General features: G+C 38.3%; 1 protein-coding gene and 1 long non-coding RNA gene across 2 annotated transcripts in view; one reads left to right on the plus strand and one right to left on the minus strand.

Annotated features, from left to right (window-relative positions):
* The first annotated feature begins 4380 nt into the window (after positions 1–4380).
* LOC137045138 (uncharacterized) lies at positions 4381–8133 on the plus strand. Its single transcript, XR_010898702.1, has 5 exons — positions 4381–4616; positions 5392–5453; positions 5546–5667; positions 5909–6043; positions 7538–8133. It is a non-coding gene; the product is annotated as an uncharacterized lncRNA (long non-coding RNA).
* Positions 8134–12548: 4415 nt separating this feature from the next.
* The window catches only part of hs3st1l1 (heparan sulfate (glucosamine) 3-O-sulfotransferase 1-like1), an 85966-nt gene continuing 71791 nt past the window's right edge, over positions 12549–26723 (minus strand). Inside the window, exon 2 of the mRNA XM_067422156.1 lies at positions 12549–13923. Coding sequence (XP_067278257.1) covers positions 12846–13775 — 930 coding nt within the window. The 5' untranslated portion in view covers positions 13776–13923 and the 3' untranslated portion in view covers positions 12549–12845. The remainder of the gene's footprint in view (positions 13924–26723) is intronic.

Here is a 26723-nt window from a genome sequence, read left to right on the forward strand (position 1 = left end):
AATAAATAAATAAATAAATAAATAAATAAATAAATAAATAAATAAATCTGGGAAACTGACAAATCCAGTGATTTGTTCTTCATAAAATTAATATTCATCCAGTGCCTTGAAAACATGAGTCAACTTAAACTTAAAATAAGCTGAACATTTTAATATTGAAGCACTAATATTATTAACTGGAAATAAATACAAATTTGAAATTAAAATAAACCAAAAGGAATAAAAAAAGAAAAGAAAAGTGAACTGGTGTAATGAACTTTTTTATGCATGCAAACTAAAGGCAGTGAGATAAACTGTAAATGCATCATTTTATTCCTGATTAAGGCAAGTATGGGAATATAACCAATTATCAAACATTCGTATAATCATTGAAATAAACATGGAGAAGTGAATATCATGTGAGTGGTTTTGGAGACGCTCCGGTTGATTGTCGTGTGTGTGTGTGTGTTGAACAAGATTTAATCTGAACACTCGGCCTGTTCTGAGCAGCAAATCAGTTCATTAAAAACGTTCCCTTTCATATGTGGAAATGTTTTCAGACAAATGTTTCCCTGAACCCAAGCTCTGGCTCTCCGGATCACATCAAAAGTCAGTCCTCTGCTGCGAGCTATAAAAAATAAATCAACAAACATGTTAATAATTAATGCAAACCAATGAAAAGCCCTTACTATGTAGAGCTCGGTGTTCACAGCATACATTTGCTTGTAAGGTTTTTAAAGCCCCCGAACGCGATGGAAAGCTGAGGAAAGCTGAGGAAAGCGGACTAAATATCTCTGATCTTTCTAATGAACAGCATTAATATGAACAGGTCAGCGAGAGGTCCTCATTAAAACACCAATGTTACAACAGCTCTTAATAAAACAGACAAAATGAAAAATAATAAGAGCAACAGAGAAGAAGAAGATAGTTTGTGCATCTTCGTCAAGGTTATGTTTCAAATAAACGCTGTTCTTTTGAACTTTTATTCATCATTCAATCCTGAGAATAAAGTTACCATGCAAATATGAAGTGTTTTTAACACTGATAATAATCCTAACTGTGTGTTGATCATCAGCTCCTCATCTGAGAGTGATTAGTGAAGGATCATGTGACACTGAAGACTGGAGTAATGATGATAAATTCAGCTTTGACCACAGGAATAAATCACACTTTACTATATATTCACATAGAGAACAGGAATTTTAAATTGTAATAATATTTTACAATTTGTACTGTATTTTTGATCAAATAAATTCAGCTTTGATGACAGGAATAAATTATATTTTATTATGTATTCACATAGAAAACAGCTAAATTATGTCAGAATAATATTTCACAATTTTTACTGTATTTTTGATCAAATAAATTCAGATTTGATGACAGGAATAAATTATTTTTACTATATATTCACATAGAAAACAGCTAATTTATGTCAGAATAATATTTCACAATTTTCACTCTATTTTTGATCAAAACAAATCAGCTTTGATCACAGGAATACATTACACTTTACTATATATTCACACAGAAAATGCATGGGTATTTTAAATTGTAATATTTAAATTTTTTACGTTATTTTTTATCAAATAAATTTAGCTTTGCTCACAGGAAAAACATGTTTTTTACTATATCCTATTTACCCAGAAAAGAGCAGTTTTAAATTGTAATATTTCAACAACAAAAAAAGTTTTACTGTAGTTTTGATCAAATAAAAAAAGCTAAAAAAGCTCTTGGTGAGCTGAAGAGACTTCTTTAAAAAACATTAAGAAACTCTATCCTACCCTGAATTTTGAAGGATAGTGTACATTTAAATATATATATATATATATATATATATATATATATATATATATATATATATATATATATATATATATATATATATATATATATAGTGCTTGTTTTTGTTAGTAATTTCTGTTTTATTATCAGTAAAATTCACCAAGCATGGCATAAAAGGGACTTTTATTATGCTTGATAGTTATAAAATTCTCAGAATTTTATATATTAGACAAGGCAAGTTTATTTATAAATCACAATTCATATTCACAATGTTGAATCAAAGTGCTTTCCATAAAAATATTTAAAAATAATTATAAAATAATCATGACAAATGCATAAGAATACTATATAATCTTTTTATGCCAGCAACGGTTATTTTACATGGTTTAATAAAAAAGGTCTAAATTCACAATAAAGCTGCTCTTACTGAGAGTGTTTTGCAGAGCTGTTCGATTCAGACGGGATTGGTGTGTGTGTGTGTTTCTAGAAAACACATCCTCAGTGAAATCTGGTGTGTTTGGGTCAATTACACTCTTAAAAATAAAAGTTATAAAATGGTTATTTGGCAGGGTGTATGTTCCATGAAGAACCTTTAATATCCAAATAATCTTTCCTAGGTTCTTTGTAGTGCAAAAAGGTTCTTTAGACTATAAAATGGTTAGAAAAAAATGGTTCTTTAAAGAAACTTTCACAAAACCGTTCTTTGGGGAAATAAAAATGGTTCTTCTATGCCTACACTCTCAGAAAAAAAGGTACAGTGCTGTCACTGGGGCGGTACCCTAAGGTACAAAACCAAAAAGGTACTAATATGTACCTTTAAGGTTCTACTATGTACCTTTAAGGTACTAATTTGCACTCTTAAAGTACTGATATGTACCATTTAGGGGTGAGTAAGGAACAAAGATGTACCTTTTCACTTTTGTACCTTAGGGTACCGCCCCAGTGACAGCACTGTAACTTTTTTTATGATAGTGTTTGACATCACTGTGAAAACCCATTTTTGGTTCTTCCTGGCACCTTTATTTTTAAGCAGAGCCCTTGACTGGAGCCTCGTCCCTCTGAGCCGCTGATGGCTTCCTTCACTTCCAGGTGAATGAACACACAGCGGAGAAGAAAGGTCACGCCAGGGTCACGAGGTCACTGCCGAAACCACACACACACACACACACACACACACACACACACACACACACACACACACACACACACACACACACACACACACACACCTTCCATCACTTGCACAAGCGCTGAGAGAAAGAAAGAGACACAGACTTACTTAGCTTCTTATCTGGTGCTAGAAGTATTTTTAACATGCAGAAAAATGTCATTATTACCTGACAGATATCACTCAAACAGACGACCTGAGATCTCACGCCCGCCTCTGTGACCGACTCAAACACAGCCAAACAGACTAGAACAGTATAGTGCACTATACACACACACCGATCAGACATTATGACAGGTTGCATTGATGATCTCTTCATCACGGCTCCTGTTAGTGGGTGGGATATATTAGGCAGCAAGTGAACATTTTGTCCTCAGAGTTGATGTGTTAGAAGCAGGAAAAATGGGCAAGCGTAAGGATTTGAGCGAGTTTGACAAGGGCCAGATTGTGACGGCTAGACGACTGGGTCAGAGCATCTCCAAAACTGCAGCTCTTGTGGGCTGTTCCCGGTCTGCAGTGGTCAGTATCTATCAAAAGTGCTCCAAGGAAGGACCAGTGGAGAACCGGCCACAGGGTCATGGGCGGCCAAGGCTCATTGATGCAAGTGGGGAGCGAAGGCTGGCCCGTGGGGTCCGATCAAACAGACGAGCTACTGGAGCTCAAACTGCTCCAGAAGTTAATGCTGGTTCTGATAGAAAGCTGTCAGAATACACAGAGCAGCTCAGTTTGTTGCGTATGGGGCGGCATAGCCGCTGACCAATGAGGGTGCCCATGCTGACCCCTGACCCCGCTGAAAGCACCAACAGTGGCACGTGAGCATCAGAACTGGACCAGCAATAGAAAAAGGTAGCCTGATCTGAGGAATCACGTGTTCTTTTACATCACGTGGATGGCCGGGTGTGTGTGTGTGGCTTACCTGGGGAACACATGGAGCCGGCGGAGGCAGTGTGATGCTTTGGGCAATGTTCTGCTGGGAAACCTTGGGTCCTCCATCCATGTGGATGTTACTTTGACACGCTCCACCTACCTAAGCATTGCTGAGACCATGTTCAGCCTTTGATGGAAACGGTATTCTGGTGGCTGTGGCTCTTCCAGCAGGATAATGCTCCTGACACAAAGCACAAATGCTTCAGGAATGGTTTGAGGAGCACAACAACCAGTTTGAGGCGTTGACAACATGCCTTGACGGGTCAGCAAAAGGAGGACCAACACAATATATTAGGAATATATATATATATATAGTGATAAATGTTTCAGTGCACTCTACCATTCAAAAGAGTCTCTCCTGCTCACCAAGGGTGCATTTATTTGATCAAAAATACAGTAAAAATTGTGAAATATTCCTCCAGTGTAAATCATCAGTTCTCTGTGTGAATATATAGTAAAGTGTGATTTATTCCTGTGATCAAAGCTGAATTTATCATCATTACTCCAGTCTTCAGTGTCACACACAGTAAAAAACGTTGGGTTATTTTTTTAACCCAACCGTTGGGTTACACATATTGGGTCAATATGTTGGGTTATTTTGCAAAACGTTGGGTTATTTTAACATCGTTGGGTTATTTTTAGTAATAACCCGGCCGTTGGGTTAAATACGGTTTCCCCAGTGACGGTTCAAATTTTAACGGCAAACCGTCCAGCTACTGCCAACAGAAGACGCTGCTGCAGCCTGATTATGAAATGAAAGGTAAGACATGTCATTTTTGTATGAATACAACTCTTATAACATTATGTATTGTGTACTGAAACGTTGAATATAGTCGAAAACTGAATTTTATTTAAAAAAATCCCGTTAATGCTCTCTGGAAAAATGAGATAGATTGGAAATAAACCATAGCTATCCCAGTTAGCTCGCTAGCAGTAATAAAGTAAAAACATTATTGTAGTGTACCTATTTAGAAACTTAATACGGCGATAAAGAAAGTAAGTAACTTATGCCTAGTCTGAAATCACTATCTAAAGCCGCGCGGAGCATTATCAGCTCGGCCCGTGCAGCGCGAGCTCAGACCCGGTCACACGACACCACAGCAGCGCTGTGAGATCCAGGGGGAAGCGTTTGAATTCGCCGAATATCCAACAGTATAGCTTACAACTCTAAATATCTGTTGTGAGATGAATGAGTGCAGATATTCACAACAGCATTGACGCAGAAAACTGAAATATTGTGCTAACAATTGTAACGTTAGTTCACGACAGTTAGAATGTTAAACAACCCACAAATTACCTAGTTTTACCGTAGTAAGTTAACACAAACTGCAACTATGATAATTTGGCAGAAATGTGGTAGGCCTATATTCATAATGAATGTTGTCATATGAATATATATTATGCATGTTACTATTAAACGTATTACAGGAGTAGCTAAATCATACAACTAAAGTACGTTTTCTTGTGAAGCTATGCCAGTTTTTGCCTATATTTTAAATATGTTGTACTAAATGTGTTATATACCTGTGTTTTAGACCAATGGATTCATTTGTGAAGCAAAGACTAGAACAGTTGAACCTCTGCCATTTAATTAAAGGTGAGTACGATATTGAAACAAGTTGTACACAATTCTTTTTTAAAGACTTATATACTTTTCTGGTTATTTTCCCCTGCTTCATTCTAATGCAGAGGAAGGATTGGATCTCAGTGGTTCTCGACTCTAGTCCTGGAGTATCACCAATAGTACACAAGTTCGATGTCTTCCTTATCTGACGCACATTTCCGGGTTTGGAGTCTCTACTAACAAGCTGGTAAGTTGAATAACATTAGATAGGCCAATGTGCAGTGCAGGGGCTACTACAGAACCAGGTTATTTGGGAAACAACCAGTTTATTATTATTTTTTTCAGCTGTCTTATCTCATTTTCATACAGTATGTTTTAATTTTAATAAGTTGTTTTGGTTGTGTCTAAGTGCATATGAAATCAGGTCCACACATTTGGTAGGTGAAAACTGTTTTTTTCCTCTTTTTCTGTTAACTTGTCTTTCAAAGATGATCATGGAGAAATTGCCTTTAAAACCTTTCCTGCCATCCTGCCATCATCGCCATACCTCACAAATGGACAACATGGTGTGTCCAACATATGCTGAAATGAAGAGAAGCTTAATTACATTCACCCATCAGCCTGTAAGTAAAAGCAACACTATCAAATTAGCTTTGATAAAGTGCATCCATTTATTATTTCCTTTAGTGATTTTGCTTGTTAATAGATTATCCAATAGTTCACCCAAAAAATATCCCATAATGTACTCACCCTCAAGTCATCCTAGGTGTATATGACATTCTTCTTTCAGACGAACACAATCAGTTATTAATAAATGTCCTGACTAATCCAAGCATTTTAATGGTCAAAATTTGAAGCCCAAAAAAGTGCATCCATCCATTATGAAAGTAATCCATAAGGCTCCATGAGGTTAATAAGGGCCTTCTGAAGTGAATCGATGGGTTTTTGTAGAAAAAATATCCATATTTAAAACTTTATAGACTAAAATAACAAATTTTCGACAGACAGCCTTCCTTATTCAACTTACAAAGAAACTGTAACGCCTCTTGCAATTCAAAACGCTTACGCTACGTCCAACTTAATCGTCTCGGCATTTACGCTTTTTAACGCTACGTCCGACGTTATTCTCACAGCAGTTACGCTTTTTTCAGAAGTTGAATACTTAAGGCGGTCCACTGGAAGCTAGATATTTTACTTTATAACGTGGTAAATATGGATATTTTTCTTACACAATCCCATCAATTCACTTCAATGGGTTCTTATTAATCTCCGGAGCCGTGTGAAGCACTTTTATAATGGATGGATGCATTTTTGGGCTTCAAATTATGGGCTTCCATTATAAAGCTTTGAAGAGCCAGGATATTTATTAATATAACTCAGATTGTATTTGTCTGAAAGAAGAATGTCATACACACCTAGGTTGGCTTGAGGGTGAGTAAATCACGGAGTCATTTTCATTTTTGGGTAAACTATCTCATGAATTACCCTCGTGTTGTTGTAAGACTTTCGTTGTTCTTTGAAACACAAATGTTAAAGAAATCTGCAAGGTTTCTGTCCCTCCATTGACGACCTACGCAACTACCACTTTAAGACCCAGGACAGACAGCATTAAAGTAATCCATGGGATTCAAGTGGTCTAACCTCAGTTTTATGAAGCGACACGAGTGCTTTTTGCAACAACAACACAAAAAAAAACATAACACAACAACATTTGCTCTCTTTTCAACACAACACGCATGCGTCTAGGGGCTCTCGTGAACATGTGTTGAGATTAATGTTCTGTAAATAAAATGGTAAATTATGGTTAAGGGATACAATATACGCTTGTCACTTTATAAAACTGAGGTTGAATTACTGGAGTCACATGGATTACTTTAATGTCTTTACTGCCTTTCTTGGCCTTTCTGTGTTCAGAAGATGAACCAAAGTCTTGCGGGTTTGAAACAGCATGAGGATTAGTATGTTGATTGGTGAAAAATGAACAGCAGATGTAATGACTAATTAGTGACAATTTGTTTAATTCAGTACAACCCTGCTTCATTGTAACTTTTACGTAATTTAACACTGCTGATGTTGTCACAGTGCAAGCAAACTGAACTTTTTTAAATTCTTTTAAGGTTGGAACTAACATGGAGCATTAGCTGAACAGTGAGACAAGCCAGGATCCACATGACGATGCTTGGGGACAAAGAGACCTCGCTGATTTTTTTCATTTTCATTCTGGAGGCAGTTGAACAGAAGACCTTACTTCAAGCACTGGCTGTATGTTTCAGATTTTTTATAACTATCCAAAGACCTCTGCCCCATTTGGGAGATTTTGTAGCATGCAAACTTGAATATATATTTTGCTGCCTCATTAAAAACTTTGATTATCATAATTTGTATTTGTTTTGCTACTTAAGATATGTTAACAACACATAAAGGCATACAGTGTACAATGTAGATTTTTTTAATAAAGTTGTTTATTTCTGGAAGAATTGAATATTATGAATTTGTGTATTCTGTCCATGTTTGTATAGGTTTTTAATTTAATATTTGTTGTGTTCATTTTTAATTTTTGTTTTGTATGTACACCTTTTATGTATGTTTACCTTATGTACATTTTTGTGTATTATGTGTGCTGTGTATTTTGAATTTAATATTTACACATTTATGTATATTTACAATAAATATTTACTCCCCAATATTTAGTTTGACATTTAAAATATATATTTTAAAGCACATGTATTGTTTTATACAAATAAAAAAATCTGTATTTGAAAACAATGGGTATTTTATTTATTAAAATAATGGCTTGAATAAAAATAAAAAATTAACTCAACTGTTGGGTTACTTTTAACCCAACTGTTTTGTAACCCAATGCATTGGGTTAAAATAACCCAACGTTGGGAAGGTGCTATACCAACCCACAGTTGGGTTAGGTGTTGGGTTATTTTTAACCCAACATTTTTAAGTGAGCATGATCCTTCACTAATCATTCTCAGATGAGGATCTGATGATCAACACACATTTATGATTATTATTAATAATGTTGATAATAAACTTTTTAAACTTTTTTCTTTCTTTCTGTGAAACAGTCATAAATTATGTATTTTTTGCAGGATTATTTTATGAATAGAATATTCAAAAAACAGCATTTATTTAAAAAAAAAGAATATTTTGTAAAATTATAAATGTCATTTTGGTGAATTTAATGCATCCTTGATGAATACAAGTTGTATTTTATTTCTAAAAATATTTTGTTTATTAAGGGTTTATGGCATTCAGATGTCATCCTGGAAATAAGAACAGCTATTTGGCATTTTTGTAAAAATTAGCCTCAATTTTGTTTCTTCAAACTTTTGGCAGTTTGAATAAATTATGACAGTGTATGAGAAAAGCTGAAATTCTGAATCATTCATCACACTGGAAACGAAAGGTCAAGGAAAACACATTGCATTGTGGGATACCGTATTCATTGGCCTGTTGTCAGTATACACTCTAAAAAATTTTGGGTTTAAAACAACCCAAGTTAGGTTGAAAATGGACTAACCCAGCAATTGGGTTGTTTTAACCCAGCGGTTGGGTTAAATGTTGCTTAAGACAACCCAATTGCTGGGTTAGTACATATACCCAGTATAACACACACTGCATACACAGGTCATGTGTCTGTACCTGAAACGCTCCAGTGCTTTTACTCACTCACCCAACATCACAGACTAGGGCTGTTTTTATCCCTGAAGATGTGATTCAGAAAACACACAGAGCAACACTTTCAAGATAAACCTTCATAGCCCTGCAAAGCTCAAGAGAACACATTAAAGTTCAGAAGTGACGGTGTTTTGGGGATCAGTGCGTGTTTGGGATGGCGTCGTCTCTCCGAATAGGAATTTTATCCTCTCCAATCTGTGTTTTTAACTTTAACTACACAATCCCGGTTCTTCAAAATGAATATCTGAGAGCGCGTTCAGATGAGAGGATTGATGTGACTTGAAGAACGACATGTTAGAAATTAAACAAATGTTGATTTGACAGATGACTGAAATAAGTGTTAGTTGATGTACTAAAAAGGTAATTACGAGATTTCAGCTCATAAAAAAGCATTTACTTTCTCATAGAGCTCGTAATGACAACGCGTGAGCTGGCAATATTCTGTGATCTGTGATTCATTGAAGTATTGATAGTTTTGCCATAGAGTGCATAGATATAAGTTTATTTCCACCACTGAGTTAAAAAAAAAAGGTAATAGCAACTTCTCTCAACTTTGACTTTTTTCCCCAGAATTTTGAGACGTAAACTCACAATTGCAAGAAAAAAGTCATAATTGCAGGGGAAAAAAAATATTGCAACAAAAGAAGAATTGCGAGAAAAAAAAGAATTGCAAGAAAAAAAATCATGAATAAAGTAAGAATTGCAAAAACGTTTTTAAATGCGGGAAAGTCTAATTTGCTAGAAAACATTTTATTGCAAGAAAAAAGTCAGAATTGTGAGGGAAAAAAATGTGAAAAAAGTAAATTACAAGAAAAATAGAATTACGCAAAACAAAGTCAGAATTGTGAGAAAAAAATGCAAGAAAATTGCAAGAAAAAAAATAATTGCAAAAACGTTTTTAAATGCGGGAAAGTCTAATTTGCTAGAAAAAAATGTAATTGCAAGAAAAAAGTCAGAATTGTGAGGAAAAAAGATGTGAAAAAAGTCAATTGCAAGACAATTAGATAAAAAAGTCAGAATTGCAAAAAAAATTTTTTTTTGAAAAGAGTCAATTGCAAGAAATAAATGATTATGTCAAAAAAGTCAAAACTGCGAGTAAAAAAGAATTGCAAGAAAAAAAAGGCAAAAGAATTGTAAGAATAAAGTAGGAATTGCAAAAACATTTTAAATGCAGGAAAGTCAGATTTGCGAGAAAAAAGTCTGAATTTTCAAGGGAAAAAATTGGGGGAAAAAGTCAATTGCAAGAAAAAAAGAATTACGTAAAAAAATTCAGAATTGTGAGTGAAAAAATTGCAAGAAAAAAGATTTGCAAGAAGAAAAATAAAGAATTGCAAGAAAAACAATAAATGCGGTAAAGTCAGATTTGCGAGAAAAAAAATATAATTGCAAGGAAAAAGTCAGAATTGCAAGACATTTTTTTTATCTTTATATTAGTATCCATCTTTTAAATCCAGTGGCAGAAACAAGCTTCCATACACTGAAGAGCGTTCATGGCGTGAGCGCAGCAAAATTCAGAACTGAATTAAAACTAAAACTGAAATAAATTAAAATATATTAATAATAAAAAAATATTTATAAGAACCAAAAACTACTAAACATGAGAAAGGCACGTGAAAAGATGAACCTTCAAAGCCTTTAAAGCTCAAGAGAACATATTAAAGTTCAGAACCCGAGCGCTTCGTCTCCCTGCATATGAATATGACGCTGCGCTCTTAACATTCACTCCACAGTCAGGATTATTCATGATCATCGGCGGGTAGAAATATCAATGAAGAAGTCGCGCTGACGTCAGATGAGATGTTTGATGTGATGTGAAGAGTTCAGGAGGACGCGTGTCTCCAGTCATTAGTGAGTTCTCCAGCACTCAACCCACAGCACCTTTATAATCCAAATCACTCTTAACACAAACAGACACAAGCTAAACTACTGCACAGGCGCGCACATGCTAAACAGCAGGTTTTTAAAAAATCTGGGAAATGATGAGCTAGAAGGAAGAGGAGATTGAAATCAGTGATAGGATGTTAGAGGAGAAGAGGAAATAGATGGAGAAGATAACAAGCAGACACTATTTTCTTACTCCAATTTCCTGACCTCTCAAAAACTAAATCTTTAGTTTAACTGCTGTCTGTCAGGACAATTCTGGATTCAGATTCTGATTCTGATCTCATTGCATGCAAAAATGAGAAGTGCTGCTGAAATAGCCAGCTTAGTTGAACATTGGATGATTCTCGAGATTCAGTTAAGTGAGTTAGTGAGTGAAAATGATCAGAAGCTTCTACTTTGGGGAAATACAAATTCTGATCACAATATATTCTGCACTGCAGGGGTTTTCTAAACACCAGTGCTGTCAACTAAAATGATAAAAAAAAAAAAAAAAAACATGTGTTCATTGAAATAAAGCTGAAATCGAATAAAATATAAATATTAGATCAATTAAAAATAAAATGGTGCTTTGGCAACAAACACACATATTTAAGTAGCAGGAAAAAAGTAATTTTGAGGAATAAACTCAGAATTGCAAAATAAAGTCAAAATTGCAAAAAGTCGGAATTGCAAAATAAAGTCAGAGTTGCAAAAAGTCAGAATTGCAAAATAAAGTCAAAATTGCAAAAAGTCGGAATTGCAAAATAAAGTCAGAGTTGCAAAAAGTCAGAATTGCAAAATAAAGTCAGAGTTGCAAAAAGTCAGAATTGCAAAATAAAGTCAGAATTGCAAAAAGTCAGAATTGCAAAATAAAGTCAGAATTGCTAAATAAAGTCAGAATTGCAAAATAAAGTCAGAACTGCAAAATAAAGTCAGAATTGCAAAAAGTCAAAATTGCAAAAAGTCAGAATTGCTAAATAAAGTCAGAATTGCAAAAAGTCAAAATTGCAAAAAGTCAGAATTGCTAAATAAAGTCAGAATTGCAAAAAGTCAAAATTGCAAAAAGTCAGAATTGCTAAATAAAGTCAGAATTGCAAAATAAAGTCAGAACTGCAAAATAAAGTCAGAATTGCAAAAAGTCAAAATTGCAAAAAGTCAGAATTGCTAAATAAAGTCAGAATTGGAAAAAGTCGGAATTGCAAAATAAAGTCGGAATTATGAGAAATAAGGTCGGAATTGCAAAATAAAGTCGAATTATGAGAAATAAAGTTGGAATTGCAAAATATATATATATATATATTTATTTATTTATTTTTAAACGTCACTAAACTGTATAATTGACCGTTGATGTGTCTTATTTTACACGCTTTCGTCTCACATAATAATATAATTTCAACATAAATCAGTGTTATGTGCTTTGGTTAGTTAGGCACTTACAGCCGTGTAATGAGGATAATTAACATTTAGACAGTCTCGGGTCACAAAACAAACCCTTTCTTGAGTCCTGATCAGTTTGATTACCTGACCCTCATAATGTGTGTTTCAAAAACCAGAGCTGAAGAAATGGACAGGATATTCAGGAGCAGGACCATTTATTATCAAGTACAAGAATATCAAACGAACAGAGAGAAAAAGAAAGAAAAAAAAACGACTCAGTGTTCACCAGATTTGTCTCGGGTAACTTAGTTACAACAAAGATAGCAAAGATCTTCCCCATACAGTCTGTGTTTTAATATCATATTCGTCAGATTGAAATCGTGATTGTTCTCAGGCGCAAAGGCTTTGGGGGAGGGGTTTGTACAGTTCATCAGCTGTCAATCAGTCGTTCTTCTAGGCTGTGATTGGTCAGAATGTGAGTTCCAGCCCCTCCCACTATTGCCAGTTAAAGGAGCGTCCTATGAGCCGGTAGAAGTTCCGATTGTGTTGGCGCAAGTACAAGCGCAGCTGACGCAGAACAGTGCTATTAACCGGAGGATGAGGACGTCCTTTAGACTCATGCAGGCATCTCTCGTGGCCATCACTGCGGATGCAGTAGAAGCCTTTGGTCTGGTTAAAGTAGAAGTTGGATGCCACAATCCGAGGCGGCAGATGCAAAAAGCGCTCGACTCGCTGGAGCTCCGGAAGGGGGTCGTGGATAAGCGTGTCTCCATCCACAATATGAATCTGCTCCAGGGGGAAATGTTGGAGCCAGTTCCTCATATGCACGTCGTAGAGACTGCGCTGGATCGCTTTATACCGCGTGTTGAGCGCGCCGTTTTTAACCAGCATGTTCTCGATGGCTTGCACAGGCTTGTGGTTCTCCAGCCGGTTGAAGTAGACTTGAGTGTAGTCCGAGATGACCCGCTCTGTAGGGTCTCTTAAAATCAGCAGGAGTCTGATGGAAGAGTTCATGGCGTGAATGCGCGCGGGCGCCACCGGAGACGTAAAATACCCCGGCGTCTTTTCCACCGTGATCTGATTAGGGTACGAATATGGCATTTGCTCGCGGTACCAATCGAATCCTTTCCCGTAGTTCTCGTCCCAGTCGAAGAAGTGAACTTCAGTGGCAGCCGCCGCCACTTCAGGATGGATATCCAGCATTTCGAGCAATGCTCGTGTTCCTCCTTTCCGGACGCCGATAATAATGCTGTGAGGCGTGTGCTTGCTGGTTCCCGGAGGCGGGACTAAAGAAGGGGAGATCGTCCCATTTGTTGGATCCTCCGGGGCTGGCGTCGACCCGCCGGGCCACACTTGGATGTATTCTGGTGGGGCGGCGTACGTCCGGAGCACCAGGAATAGCACGTAGCTCAGAAGGTTGGCCATGGAGATGGAGAGGGTCGCAAGAGGCAGAAAGGATGAACGGCAGGTTAGTGTAGAAGAGGCGGCGGTTTGTGTTCAGTCACGATTGCGAGTCAAGCCTCTTCAATTTGGGCGTTCAAGGACGAGGTGTGGCCACCAGTCCAAAGTGCATCTGGAAAACAAAACAGAAAAGAAGATCAGTTAACGTGACTCACTGTTGAGATCTTAAAACAGCTTGCGAGTCGCTGTATAACATGGAATTTCATGGAATTTGTCAAATTTGTGATAAATAAATCAAAAGCAGGTCAGTACACTTAAATCACGAGGTAGACTAGTGTCTGTGAATATTAAAAAGCAAAAGACTATTTAAATATGAATCCTGCATGTTATGCGTGTCTGTGCGCGCGCGCGCACACACACACACGCATGCAACGTTGTGTTTCCATGTTTTATGGGGACTTTCATAGGCGTAATGGTTTTTACACTGTATAAACTGTATATTTTATCCCCTACACTGCCCCTAAATTTACTCATCACAGGAAACATTCAGCATTTTTACATTTAAAAAAAACCTCACTAAGTATAATTTATAAAATGTTTTCCTCATGGGGACCAAAAAAATGTCCCCACAAGGACAAGGATTTCGGATATTGTCATCATTTTGTCCCCATAATGTAGGGTTTACCAGGTCCTGAATTTGGCGTAAACAGAATGAGAACATGGATCCATCATGCCTTGTTCCCACTGTGCAGGCTGGTGGTGGTGGTGTAATGGTGTGGGGGATGTTTTCTTGGCACACTTTAGGCCCCTTAGTGCCAATTGGGCATCGTTTAAATGCCACGGCCTACCTGAGCATTGTTTCTGACCATGTCCATCCCTTTATGACCACCATGTGCCCATCCTCTGATGGCTACTTCCAGCAGGATAATGCACCATGTCACAAAGCTCGAATCATTTCAAATTGGTTTCTTTAACATGACAATGAGTTCACTGTACTAAAATGGCCCCCACAGTTATATATATATATATATATATATATATATATATATATATATATATATATATATATATATATATATATATATATATATATATATATATATATATGCATGCCTGTTTGCGACCAAACAAAATGTTTATATTAATGTTTGTATGTGTAACAGTTAGTATAAATTACCCCAAATTTCAAATTGTTTCCCTTTAATTCTAACCCCAACCCTAATTTGGAATGTTTCCAAAATTCCTTAACTTCTCAAAGTTTCTGGAAGTTTCCTCCCTTTTGCAACCATACGGAGCATGCATGCAATATTACCGAATTCCAGCCATAATGGCTGCTATAACTGAAATAACCAGTTTGATTATATGCAAAGTGTATGTTTATGAAAACGCATTTCAATTCTGCTCAGTAAAAACACTTGGCATTAGATTAGCCATCATTCCAAAGAGGATTCAATCCTATCTCACGCCTGATCAATCCACTCTACTCTTTAACAGATCACATTTAAAACAAGGTTACAAGCCCTAAATATAATACATCCCTGTGCAGCAGCAGAGACATGTTTCTTTTGACTTTTAATCGCTTCGGTGGACTTAAAGAAGAGCCAAGGTCAAAACCACAGCAAAGCAGAGAAACGAGGAGGAATATGAGAGCGAAACAGGGCAGACTGGATAAAATCCTCACTGATTGAGTTCAAAGGCTCTTCAAGTATCCCATGCAAATGTGCGAATCCGCAAACATCGCCTGACCTTTACGCTTCATCAGATTCCAGAGCGGAGCAAACAGAGACACAGTTAACAGACCATCTTACACAGACCAAACAGCCAGAGCCCACAGTCACAATATTCCCGCAGTAAAAGGTCACTTCCATGGCATTTACCCGCCGCACTCCAAACTGATTAAACCTTATAACTCTATTACAGATTACAGCCATCTGCACTCGTTCATGGAGACACGATTACATGACTTGATTTCAGCCCTCAGAACAAACTGCATTTCGGTCCAGTCAAGTAGATATTAATCACGTATTAATCATTATGTTTTTTTATGAATTGCCACTTCAAGCCGCTTTCACTGATTGAGTCCTTGGACGTTCACTGTGGTCAAGCTGATTCACTTTCGATTGTGCAAAACGCTTTAATGAAGAAAAACCTTAGATAATCGCAAACAATGGGTTTCTAGCGCCCTGCGGTGTGGAAATCACAGAATCCAGTCATAAAAATGGAGCGAGCGCCACACACACACACACACACACACACACACACACACACACACACACACACACACACACACACACACACACACACACACACACAAACCCTTAAAAACTACACTTACACACGTGTGAATGTCACTGTATTAGATACCAAAGCAAGTGACCAATGCAAAGAAACACTTAAAGCAACATTTCTTCAAGTTCACGCAGGAGATTTACCATTACGTTCAACGCAAACATTCCCAGGCAATGCATGAGCTGTACAAAAGTATGAGACTGGCATTGTATGAACATCTTACATAATATTAAAACTACCAAATGAGTAGGAGACAAAAATATATATATGTGTGTGTGTGTGACCCTTCACGGAAACCAGGGACACAAGTCGGCAGCTTTACTTTCGAGCAATACGAGAAAGAAGCGGGTTTTTTTCAAATTATGTGATTTTCGCTTTTTTGAATCTGTTAGTTGAAATCACGAAGAAGCCTCTCTGTGTTTGAGATGGCATTAATGTTATATTTAAAAGCGTATATTTTCCCATCACATATCAGATCGGAAAGGCATTTATTTTCAAAAAGAATTGAGAAAATATTAGAAAAGTGGAAATAAAGCATCTTACATGTGTTTATTAATAAGTGTTTCTCGGTTAGAGAGTGTGGCAAAAGGCGGATTCGAACCTCTGATCGTTTCGCGTCAAAACTTAATGACATGCACCTTACCCCCTACACTACAGCCACGGTTAAAGACTGTACCCATTTCTCTGCCTTTATCCCCTTCAAACAGACGCACAGTACATCCACTAAGAAGACCCCGGCAAACAGAAAGGTAGCCCAGACGACTTATTTCATTGGAGGCGACGAGATTTGCAAGAATATTTTACTTTACTTTTTTTTTTCAAAAAAGTGGACCTCTCTCACATATTTACTACAAAGTTGTCAAATTACTAATCAAAATCATGTACCATCTTGTTCAGTCCAAACACACTTTTTGGCAAAGTTCCCCACAAAGTTCGAATCCCAAATTCACGTGACAGAACTATACACTAACGTGTTTGTTTCATTTTGTGAAACATGACTTCTTTAAGAAGTCACAAAATGTACATTTGTAGGATTACTAACTTATAATTGGTCAGGAAACAAAGGTGCTTTAATTATTTGGCCTATAGACCTACACACACACAGAAACACACTCTAGGTAATTAGGCGAGTTCGGGGGCAGTGTCTGTGTCTTTTCACAGATATTTAGTGTTAAAATGTGCCTAACATCCCAAAATCCCGACTCTTTTCCACAGCCGCACACGTGTCTGCTTCTGTCAGCAGGATCTATTTACAGAAGCACCTCCTGATATATTCCTCTGTCTGACTAAAGCTCAGTTATGATAAATGTGCTGGTTCGCACACACACACACACACACACACACACACACACACACACACACACACACACACACACACACACACACACACACACACACACACACACACACACACACACACACACACACACACACACGTGTGTTTGGAGCTACAGGTCTCTCCACAGGACTCAAAGAGCCACTAATTACCCAAAGCGTCTGTTTTCCTGTCTCATTCCTATTCTTTCTCCGAGACGAGATGAAAACAGCAGGCAGGTTGATGCTTAGCAGAGCCTCATTTGAGAGCGATTAGCATAAAACAATAATTAATCCAATGAAGCCTGATATTACAGTGGTCTTTTCCCACTATATCACAACTGTTTTTACAGCTGATAACGAGGATTTGTAGGAGATGAGCGGGTGCGAACCGCAATCAGAGCGAGATCATACACACACACACACACACACACACACACACACACACACACACACACACACACACACACACACACGAGACAAGGTGAGACATTACAGGATGAAGCAGGAGAGGAAAACAGGACAGAAGGAACAATTACACTAATCCCGTCGTCTCGTAAAAATGAAGAATCTTTAACATCCACCGAATCTGTCCATTGCACAAAACATTCTTTAGACTATTAAAAAAGTTCTTACTAAGGGCTGCATGAAATCTGTTTTATTTTTCCCAAATTCCCTTCTTTTTCTTCTTTTTTTCAGGATTCCATTTCACGAGTGATCAAAATATTCGAAATCATGAAACTTATACAATTTAACTAGCCTGGATGCCAGCCGAACTTAGCCCCGCCCACAACATTTTTAGGTCGGGCAGTTCGGTCTGGCATCGCACCATAGAGGAGTAATTATCCCCGAACAGAAACTGTTCTGACAATGAGATCATCAGGGCGGGCTTTAGCCGATGATAGACAGATGATCAACAGAAACTGACCAATGAGATCATCAGGGCGGGCTTTAGACGATGACGGACAGATGATCAACAGAAACTGACCAATGAGATCATCAGGGCGGGCTTTAGCCGATGATAGACAGATGATCAACAGAAACTGACCAATGAGATCATCAGGGCGGGCTTTAGACGATGACGGACAGATGATCAACAGAAACTGACCAATGAGATCATCAGGGCGGGCTTTAGACGATGACGGACAGATGATCAACAGAAACTGACCAATGAGATCATCAGGGCGGGCTTTAGCCGATGATAGACAGATGATCAACAGAAACTGACCAATGAGATCATCAGGGCGGGCTTTAGCCGATGATAGACAGATGATCAACAGAAACTGACCAATGAGATCATCAGGGCGGGCTTTAGACGATGACGGACAGATGATCAACAGAAACTGACCAATGAGATCATCAGGGCGGGCTTTAGACGATGACGGACAGATGATCAACAGAAACTGACCAATGAGATCATCAGGGCGGGCTTTAGACGATGACGGACAGATGATCAACAGAAACTGACCAATGAGATCATCAGGGCGGGCTTTAGACGATGACGGACAGATGATCAACAGAAACTGACCAATGAGATCGTCGGGACGGGCTTTAGACGATGATGGACAGATGATCAACAGAAACTGACCAATGAGATCATCAGGGCGGGCTTTAGACGATGACGGACAGATGATCAACAGAAACTGACCAATGAGATCGTCGGGACGGGCTTTAGACGATGACGGACAGATGATCAACAGAAACGGACCAATGAGATCATCAGGGCGGGCTTTAGCCGATGACGGACAGATGATCAACAGAAACGGACCAATGAGATCATCAGGGCGGGCTTTAGCCGATGACGGACAGATGATCAACAGAAACTGACCAATGAGATCATCAGGGCGGGCTTTAGCCGATGACGGACAGATGATCAACAGAAACTGACCAATGAGATCATCAGGGCGGGCTTTAGCCGATGAGGGACAGATGATCAACAGTACCGTAATCATCACGTCATCAAAGCCGCTTAGGTTATATTTTCTCGAATCCTAAATGGAGAGCTTGTTTGTATCTGCATCACCTTCACTATTTCTCTCAGAAATGATGATCATGTTGGGTAAGTGCTTGGCAAACACCGGCAAAGATCGTTTATTTCAGCGCGCGTACAGACAGGGTTGCCAAGTTTTTACAACAAAACCTGCCAACTACAGCCCTAAACAATAGCTTCTCGAGGGTGTTCTCCGGGAAATAAAATGGTGTTTGGGGGGTAAAATGTGTTTTGTCAAGGTTGCTGCTAAAATTCGCACTCATGGGTCTATATATGACATAATTGAGGTCGCCTCAAACCGCAGACTTAGCAACACAGTGCAGTTGAGCTCTGTTGACATTTGACACCTAACGTTATGCGTCGCTCCACTGCTCTGATTGGTTGTCGGTCTGTCCAATCGAGGTCTTTCCTGGTTGGGTTGAAACGCCCCATAATCACAACCCAATGAGCATCAGACTCATATTCTGACTAGAGCTGAGGATGACCACGGCAGGCTACAAAAATCCCCTCTTGGAGCCTTCATTTGTAAGGGTGAGAGGACACACAGTATAGCAGATGCTGAAGAACTTTAATGCCAGTCACTTTATTCCCAACTGAAGTGCTTCTGGTTTCCCAAACCCGACTGCATGTTCTCTCTCACACAAGTAGAGCTCCATGACACACGCGTGTTTACTGCCCCGCGGCGAGGCCGATGGGGTTAGTTTCTTCAGCCGGATGAGAACGAGCTGAAAGATACAGGCATGGGAATCTGGGATGAGAAATCCTACCGGAAAAAAGGAAGGAGTTGTGGATAGAGGGCCAGATTATCCGGCCAGTGGAGCTCCGGCTGTCTGCCGTGATGCAGTGAACTAATCCTGATCAGAAGGGATGATGGGATATCCTCTCCCGGGTCAGGCCTCTGTGAAATCAATCCTCATGTGCTCTGTCTCTCTCTCTCTCTTTTCCCTTTGTAAAGCCCTTTCCCATCTCCGCTCTCTGTTTACTCGTGCACTCTTTCTGTCAGTCACACTAACAGAGCGCCTCTTATATTTTTACACTTGTTCTTAACATTTCTGGTCATATTTTTAGGTCACATTTCACATAAAAACAAAAGAAAAAGGCATTTATTGCAGGAAAAAAAAAAAAGATTGCACCTTGTTGGCATGTGATATTTGCAATAGCTCTGCCTGGTTGGGCCAAACAAGATTTAAAAAGCATGAATCTTCCCATATCTTCAGTGGTGTAGTCAGGAAAGCTCACACTTTTAAAAAATGCTGGGTTAAAAACAACCCAAGAAATTGGGTTGTTTGAACCCAGTGAATGGACCCATTCAAACAACCCAATTTTTTCACATCGGAATAAAAATGAAGAAAATGTTCTTAAAGTGGAAACAAAGTTCCTAAATAAATGTTTATTAATAATAATAATTAGGGCCGGGACTTTAACGCGTTAATTAATTTCGCAAAACAAATAAATAACAATTTTAACCACACTTATTTTTGCACCGCGGAACGTTTTTCAATGAATGCGTTTCGACGGACCGATTATACTGGAACACCAACTAGCGCTTAAAAGTCACGACCAGTGCTGCGTTCCAGTTCATTTTTATCATGACCTTCACTCGCAAACCTCCCTCTGTCTCGTTCACTCAGATGTCCATCATGCCTACGTTGCATGAGTGCCCACTACTGGCGGAAACTTTGCAATGGCCTGAACTGGAACGCCCTAAGCCCTTGATCACTTCGAATCCACTATGGAGTTGATTTATTATTTATTTTTTTCCTTTACGAAATTGTTTAATGCAGCATTCTATATGTATATGGATGTGTTTGGGTTGTTTTAAATGTTTTTAAAAATATCATAGAGTTGTTTGTGGTGGGGTAAATTAAGCGCGATATAAGGTGACGTCACAATCGCGTTGCATTGTGGTATATGAAGCTGCCTGAAGTGTACATAGTAGACTCGCTCACTCGGTCAAAATCGAGGGAGCAAGGGTCTGTCCATTAGGGGTGTCAACAATAATCGATTCGGCGATGCATCGCGATGCGGGGCATGAACGATTCAGCATCGATGCGGCAAAGTGCCATAATCGATTATGTGCAATTCCCCTTTATTCCACAAGGTGGCAATGTCTGATACCCAATGATGAAGTGACGTTTCACTCATAGTTACCTCTGACAGAAAACGAAAAAATAATTATAATCTGCAAAACTTGAAATGGCTTCAGTGATTTACTTCAGAGAGCAAGTACTAAACACAATCATATGTTAGTGTCACTGTCTCTTGATGATGGATGTGGTCAAGAAGCTGTCAGTGATCAAAATATTGATTTTGAAGACATTGAAAATGAGTTTGGAGAATATGCTGGAGATCGCGAATATGAGTCAGATGCTGAATATGGTAAACGAGCTCTGACGAGGTCATATGATGATGGTATTAAACATCTGCTCAAACTGAATCCTTCCAAGCTCCAAAAGGTAACGAAATAGGTTTTATTTTATTCTTCTGTAGCTGTCTAAAATCAGGAGTTTTATATATTATCACGACAGGTAGAGGTCTATCCATGTTAAATATAGATCTGGGTCGCTAACGACCTGAATATGTAAGAATGTTTGGTGAAACAGTCATGCATTTAAGGGTTAATTGCATTTTTTTTTTTTTTTTTAATTACATTTTATTTTATTTAATAACTTTTATGTCAAAGATACAGGAGACACATAGCAGCCAATACAATCTGTTGTTTAATATCTGCTTGTATTGCCTCATGACTGATGAAAAATTTGCTTTGTGTGCAGTAGAATTTTGATGCGTCACAATGCATCGTAGAATCGAATTGAATCGAATCGTTACCTGGTGAATCGTAATCGAATCGAATCGTGAAGGCAGTGCCAATGCACACCCCTACTGTCCATACAAACTTCCCTTGTCCACTTCACGAAGTGGAACGCACTTCAAAATGGCGGCAGGGATTCCCCCAAGGGGAAGTGCTTAGGGAAGTTTGCAAGTGCGTGTCTTAAAGGTCCCGTTCTTCGCGATTCCATCTTTCAAACTTTAGTTTATTTATTTATTTATTTACCTTTATTTTACCAGGAAGTCTCATTGAGATTAAAATCTCTTTTACAAGAGAGATCTGGCCAAGGTAGCAGCCATACAGTCTGACAACATATTAAAATGCAACAAGTACAATAATAAAAAGAAATAGTAATACATAGGATTCTCTCAACAAAAACAATCACATGCCTTCATTACCACTTTCTTTATGATGCCTTTAAATTCACCGATAGACACCAATTTATCCAATTTTAAATCTTTTTGCAAATGATTCCATGCCATAGGTCCATAATAGGAAAATGCAGTTTTCCCCAGTTCAGTAAAAACTCTCGGTACATTTAAAAGCAAACACACACTTTAGTTAGTGTGTAATGTTGCTGTTGGAGCATAAATAATACGTGTAAAATTATAAAGCTCAAAGTTCAATGCCAAGCGAGATATTTTATTTAACAGAAGTTCCCTTTCAAAGCCTACAGCGAGCGGCCGGTTTGGACTACACCGCTGCACTTCCTGCTGTGATGACGTCACTAGAACCGTTTGTTGACTAAAGCTCCGCCCACAAGAACACGCAAAATAGGGGGCGTGGTCTCGCTGCTCTCCCACGTGGAGAAGAGCGCGCATTCAGCGCTTGCATCGCCCCGTTATGGTAAGAGGCGGGACCTTTCCGGGCTAAGTGCGCTAAGCTGCTGTCCAATCACAACAGGGGAAGCACTGGCCCAATCAGAACTCGTTACGTGTTTCTGAAGGAGGGACTTCATAGAACAAGGAAATCATCAGGCCGTGTTTAGGACAGAGGAAACAGCTCTGTACAGATAAGACAATTGTGTGAAAAATACTGTGTTTTTTTACACGCAAAACATGAACTCATGTTATATTGCACACTGTAAACACAATCAACGCTTCAAAAACACATGAAGAACGGGACCTTTAAAGTGGAGAGGAACGCAGCAAACAACAAACCATACTGAACATGAACGAGGAAGCTGATGAGACCGCTTTGCTTAGCCCTGTGGATGGGAAATTTTGTTTTAAAAAAACTAAAGGATGGAAGCGTCGTCAAGAGCATGGCTGTGTTCAAGCTAAACAACAAGGAATTAGCGTATCACCGCAGCACATCGAGCCTCAAATATCACAAATATGCTATTGCTACACTTACTGGCTAACATTGCACTGGTCTGCTGGACTGAAATAAATAAACAATATTTTGTTGATTAAGCTTATGTATTCAGTCATTATTCAATGGGATACTAAACATCCATGTGAAAAATTACTTCTCAATATTCTCAGGTCAAATATTTATATGCAATTAAAATGTGATTTATTTCGATTCATTAATTACAACACCTCTAATTATTTAGATTCTTTTTTTTTATCGAGTCCCGACCCTAATAATAATAAAAGCATGTATTGGGTTGGTGTAGAAAAAAAAAAAATCAGGTCTCAAATTGAAAATTTTCTAGTGACTGATCTACATTTTTTAGTTGGCCATATTGAATTTCTTTGAATTAAATTGCATTCATTCACAGAAATTAAATTCGGCCAACTGAAAAATGTAGATCAGTCACTAAAAATCTTTCAATTGGAGACGTTCATTTTTTTTTTACAGTGAGGGAGGGCTTTTATTGTCCCATTAAAGCGGCATCCTTTTCATAATTTTAATAAATATAATAATTTACACTCTGTTAATATTGCATCCTGTTCATTTACAACAACACTGAGGTGCAAATAGCATGCATCTGTCAAAATAAAGTATATGTAATTACACTCTAAAAAATTCTGAGTAAAAAACAACCCAATGTTGGGTCAAATATGGACTAACCCAGCAATTGGGTTGTTTTAATCCTGTGGTTGGGTTATATATTTGCTTAAGACAACCCAATCGCTGGGTTAAAGCAACCCAACTGCTGGGTTAGTCCATATTTGACCCAACATTGGGTTGTTTTTTACTCAGATTTTTTTAGAGTGTATGAATGAATTTTTTTAGAGTGTATGAATGAAGAGTGTACTATTTACACATATTGCAAAGAACTGCTACTTTTACATAGAACCACGGCAACACTCAGCTGTGTTTCATTACTGAATGATTCAGAGTTTTGAGCGAATCGTTTGAGTCAAAGATCCCCCAGACAGCAACATAGTGTCTGCAAAATATTATTTTTTATATGCGTTTATCAAAAAATTGTGAATAATTGCAATAGAATATATGCAATATTCCACCACTGTGTTAAAATATAGTGTTTTCTGTAAAATGAGACCATTTTTATCTATTTACTCCAATGTATGTGGGTAGGGTGCTCTTTTAAATTCAGATATGCCTAATTCTCTAAAAAATTCAAAATATGCTGCAGAGTTGAACAAAGAACTTTAATCCCCGTAGGCTACAATTCCTCTTCTTTCTGCAAAAAACAGCAGCTTACGTCTTTGATTTTGGGGTGAATATGCCTCGGACACGTTCTTGGCATGAGTGTGAGATTTTCTCTCGCTCTCACACACACACACACACACACACACACACACACACACACACACACACACACACACACACACACACACACACACACACACACACACACACACACACACACACACACACACACACACACACACGTGTCTCTACTCTGTTCTGTCTTTTTGGACAGCTATAGTTCACACTTTCGCAGCCTTCAAACACTTCCCATGGTTCATCTTTCTCTCAGAAGACAATGAGTCTCAGATCACGGCGCCACAAAAATATTCCCCAACACAGAAGGCCAGTTAGAGAATACAATCAAACGTCTCGTTCACAACACAAATATCTGACCGCATGAAATCATCACCAACAATTCCCACCTCACCTCACTCTAAAAAATTCTGGGTAAAAAACAACCCCAATATGGACTAACCCAGCAATTGGGTTGTCTTAAACAAATACTTAACCCAACCGCAGGATTAAAACAACCCAATCACTGGGCTAAAACAACCCAATCGCTGGGTTAAAACAACCCAATCTCTGGGTTAAAACAACCCAATTGCAGGATTAAAACAACCCAATTGCTGGGTTATTCCATATTTGACCCAACATTGGGTTAAAACAACCCAATTGCAGGATTAAAACAACCCAATTGCTGGGTTAAAACAACCCAATTGCAGGATTAAAACAACCCATTCGCTGGGTTAAAACAACCCAATTGCTGGGTTAAAACAACCCATTCGCTGGGTTAAAACAACCCAATTGCTGGGTTAAAACAACCCAATTGTAAGATTAAAACAACCCATTCGCTGGGTTAAAACAAACCAATTGCTGGGTTAAAACAACCCAATTGCAAGATTAAAACAACCCATTCGCTGGGTTAAAACAACCCAATTGCTGGGTTAGTCCATATTGGACCCAACATTGGGTTAAAACAACCCAATTGCAGGATTAAAACAACCCAATTGCTGGGTTAAAACAACCCAATTGCAGGATTAAAACAACCCATTCGCTGGGTTAAAACAACCCAATTGCTGGGTTAGTCCACATTTGACCCAACATTGGGTTAAAACAACCCAATTGCTGGGTTAGTCCACATTTGACCCAACATTGGGTTAAAATAACCCAATTGCAGGATTAAAACAACCCAATTGCTGGGTTAGTCCATTTTTGACCCAACATTGGGTTAAAACAACCCAATTGCTGGGTTAAAACAACCCAATTGCAGGATTAAAACAACCCAATTGCTGGGTTAGTCCCTATTGGACCCAACATTGGGTTAAAACAACCCAGCATTTTTTAGAGTGTCTAAACCAGAGCAACAACACGCCGTTTCTGGCAGAAAGCTCTGTGGATTGCAGCTGAAGTGTTTGTAGGTTATCCCAGCGAGAGTGATCGTTTGAGGAAGAAAACAATGCTTTGGGGAAACACTCTTTCAAACAATCCCCGAAGATACAGATCTACAGAGAACATCCAGAGGCTGAGGGTGCTTTAATACAGCAGGACACACACTTCCTCTCAATAAACAACTCCAACAGCGCTCATGAACTTCAAGAGACTCGACTTACTGCTGCTTCTAATAGAGTTTGAGTATGATGCAAAGATGCACAGCACACAAATATTGAGTACAGTACGACTTATTCATTACTGCAAGGCATTAGGATTGTCTTAACCACTAAAGATTTTAGTGCCTTAAAATATGGGCAAAACGGGAAAGGAAACCAGTGGCCGCCTTGCTGGCAGAGGCTATTTACACTAACTCCGCCCACTGCCGTCTGATTGGTCCAGACAAAAATCCCAGAAGATGCTGGATTAATAACGGGAGCAATAGTGTCGACATTATGCCGTTTATTTTCAATTAAAATGAAGAAAATATTTGAAAAGTGGAAATAAAGTGTCT

This window comes from Pseudorasbora parva, chromosome 17 (genome assembly GCF_024679245.1).
Source record: "Pseudorasbora parva isolate DD20220531a chromosome 17, ASM2467924v1, whole genome shotgun sequence".
Taxonomy (NCBI): domain Eukaryota; kingdom Metazoa; phylum Chordata; class Actinopteri; order Cypriniformes; family Gobionidae; genus Pseudorasbora; species Pseudorasbora parva.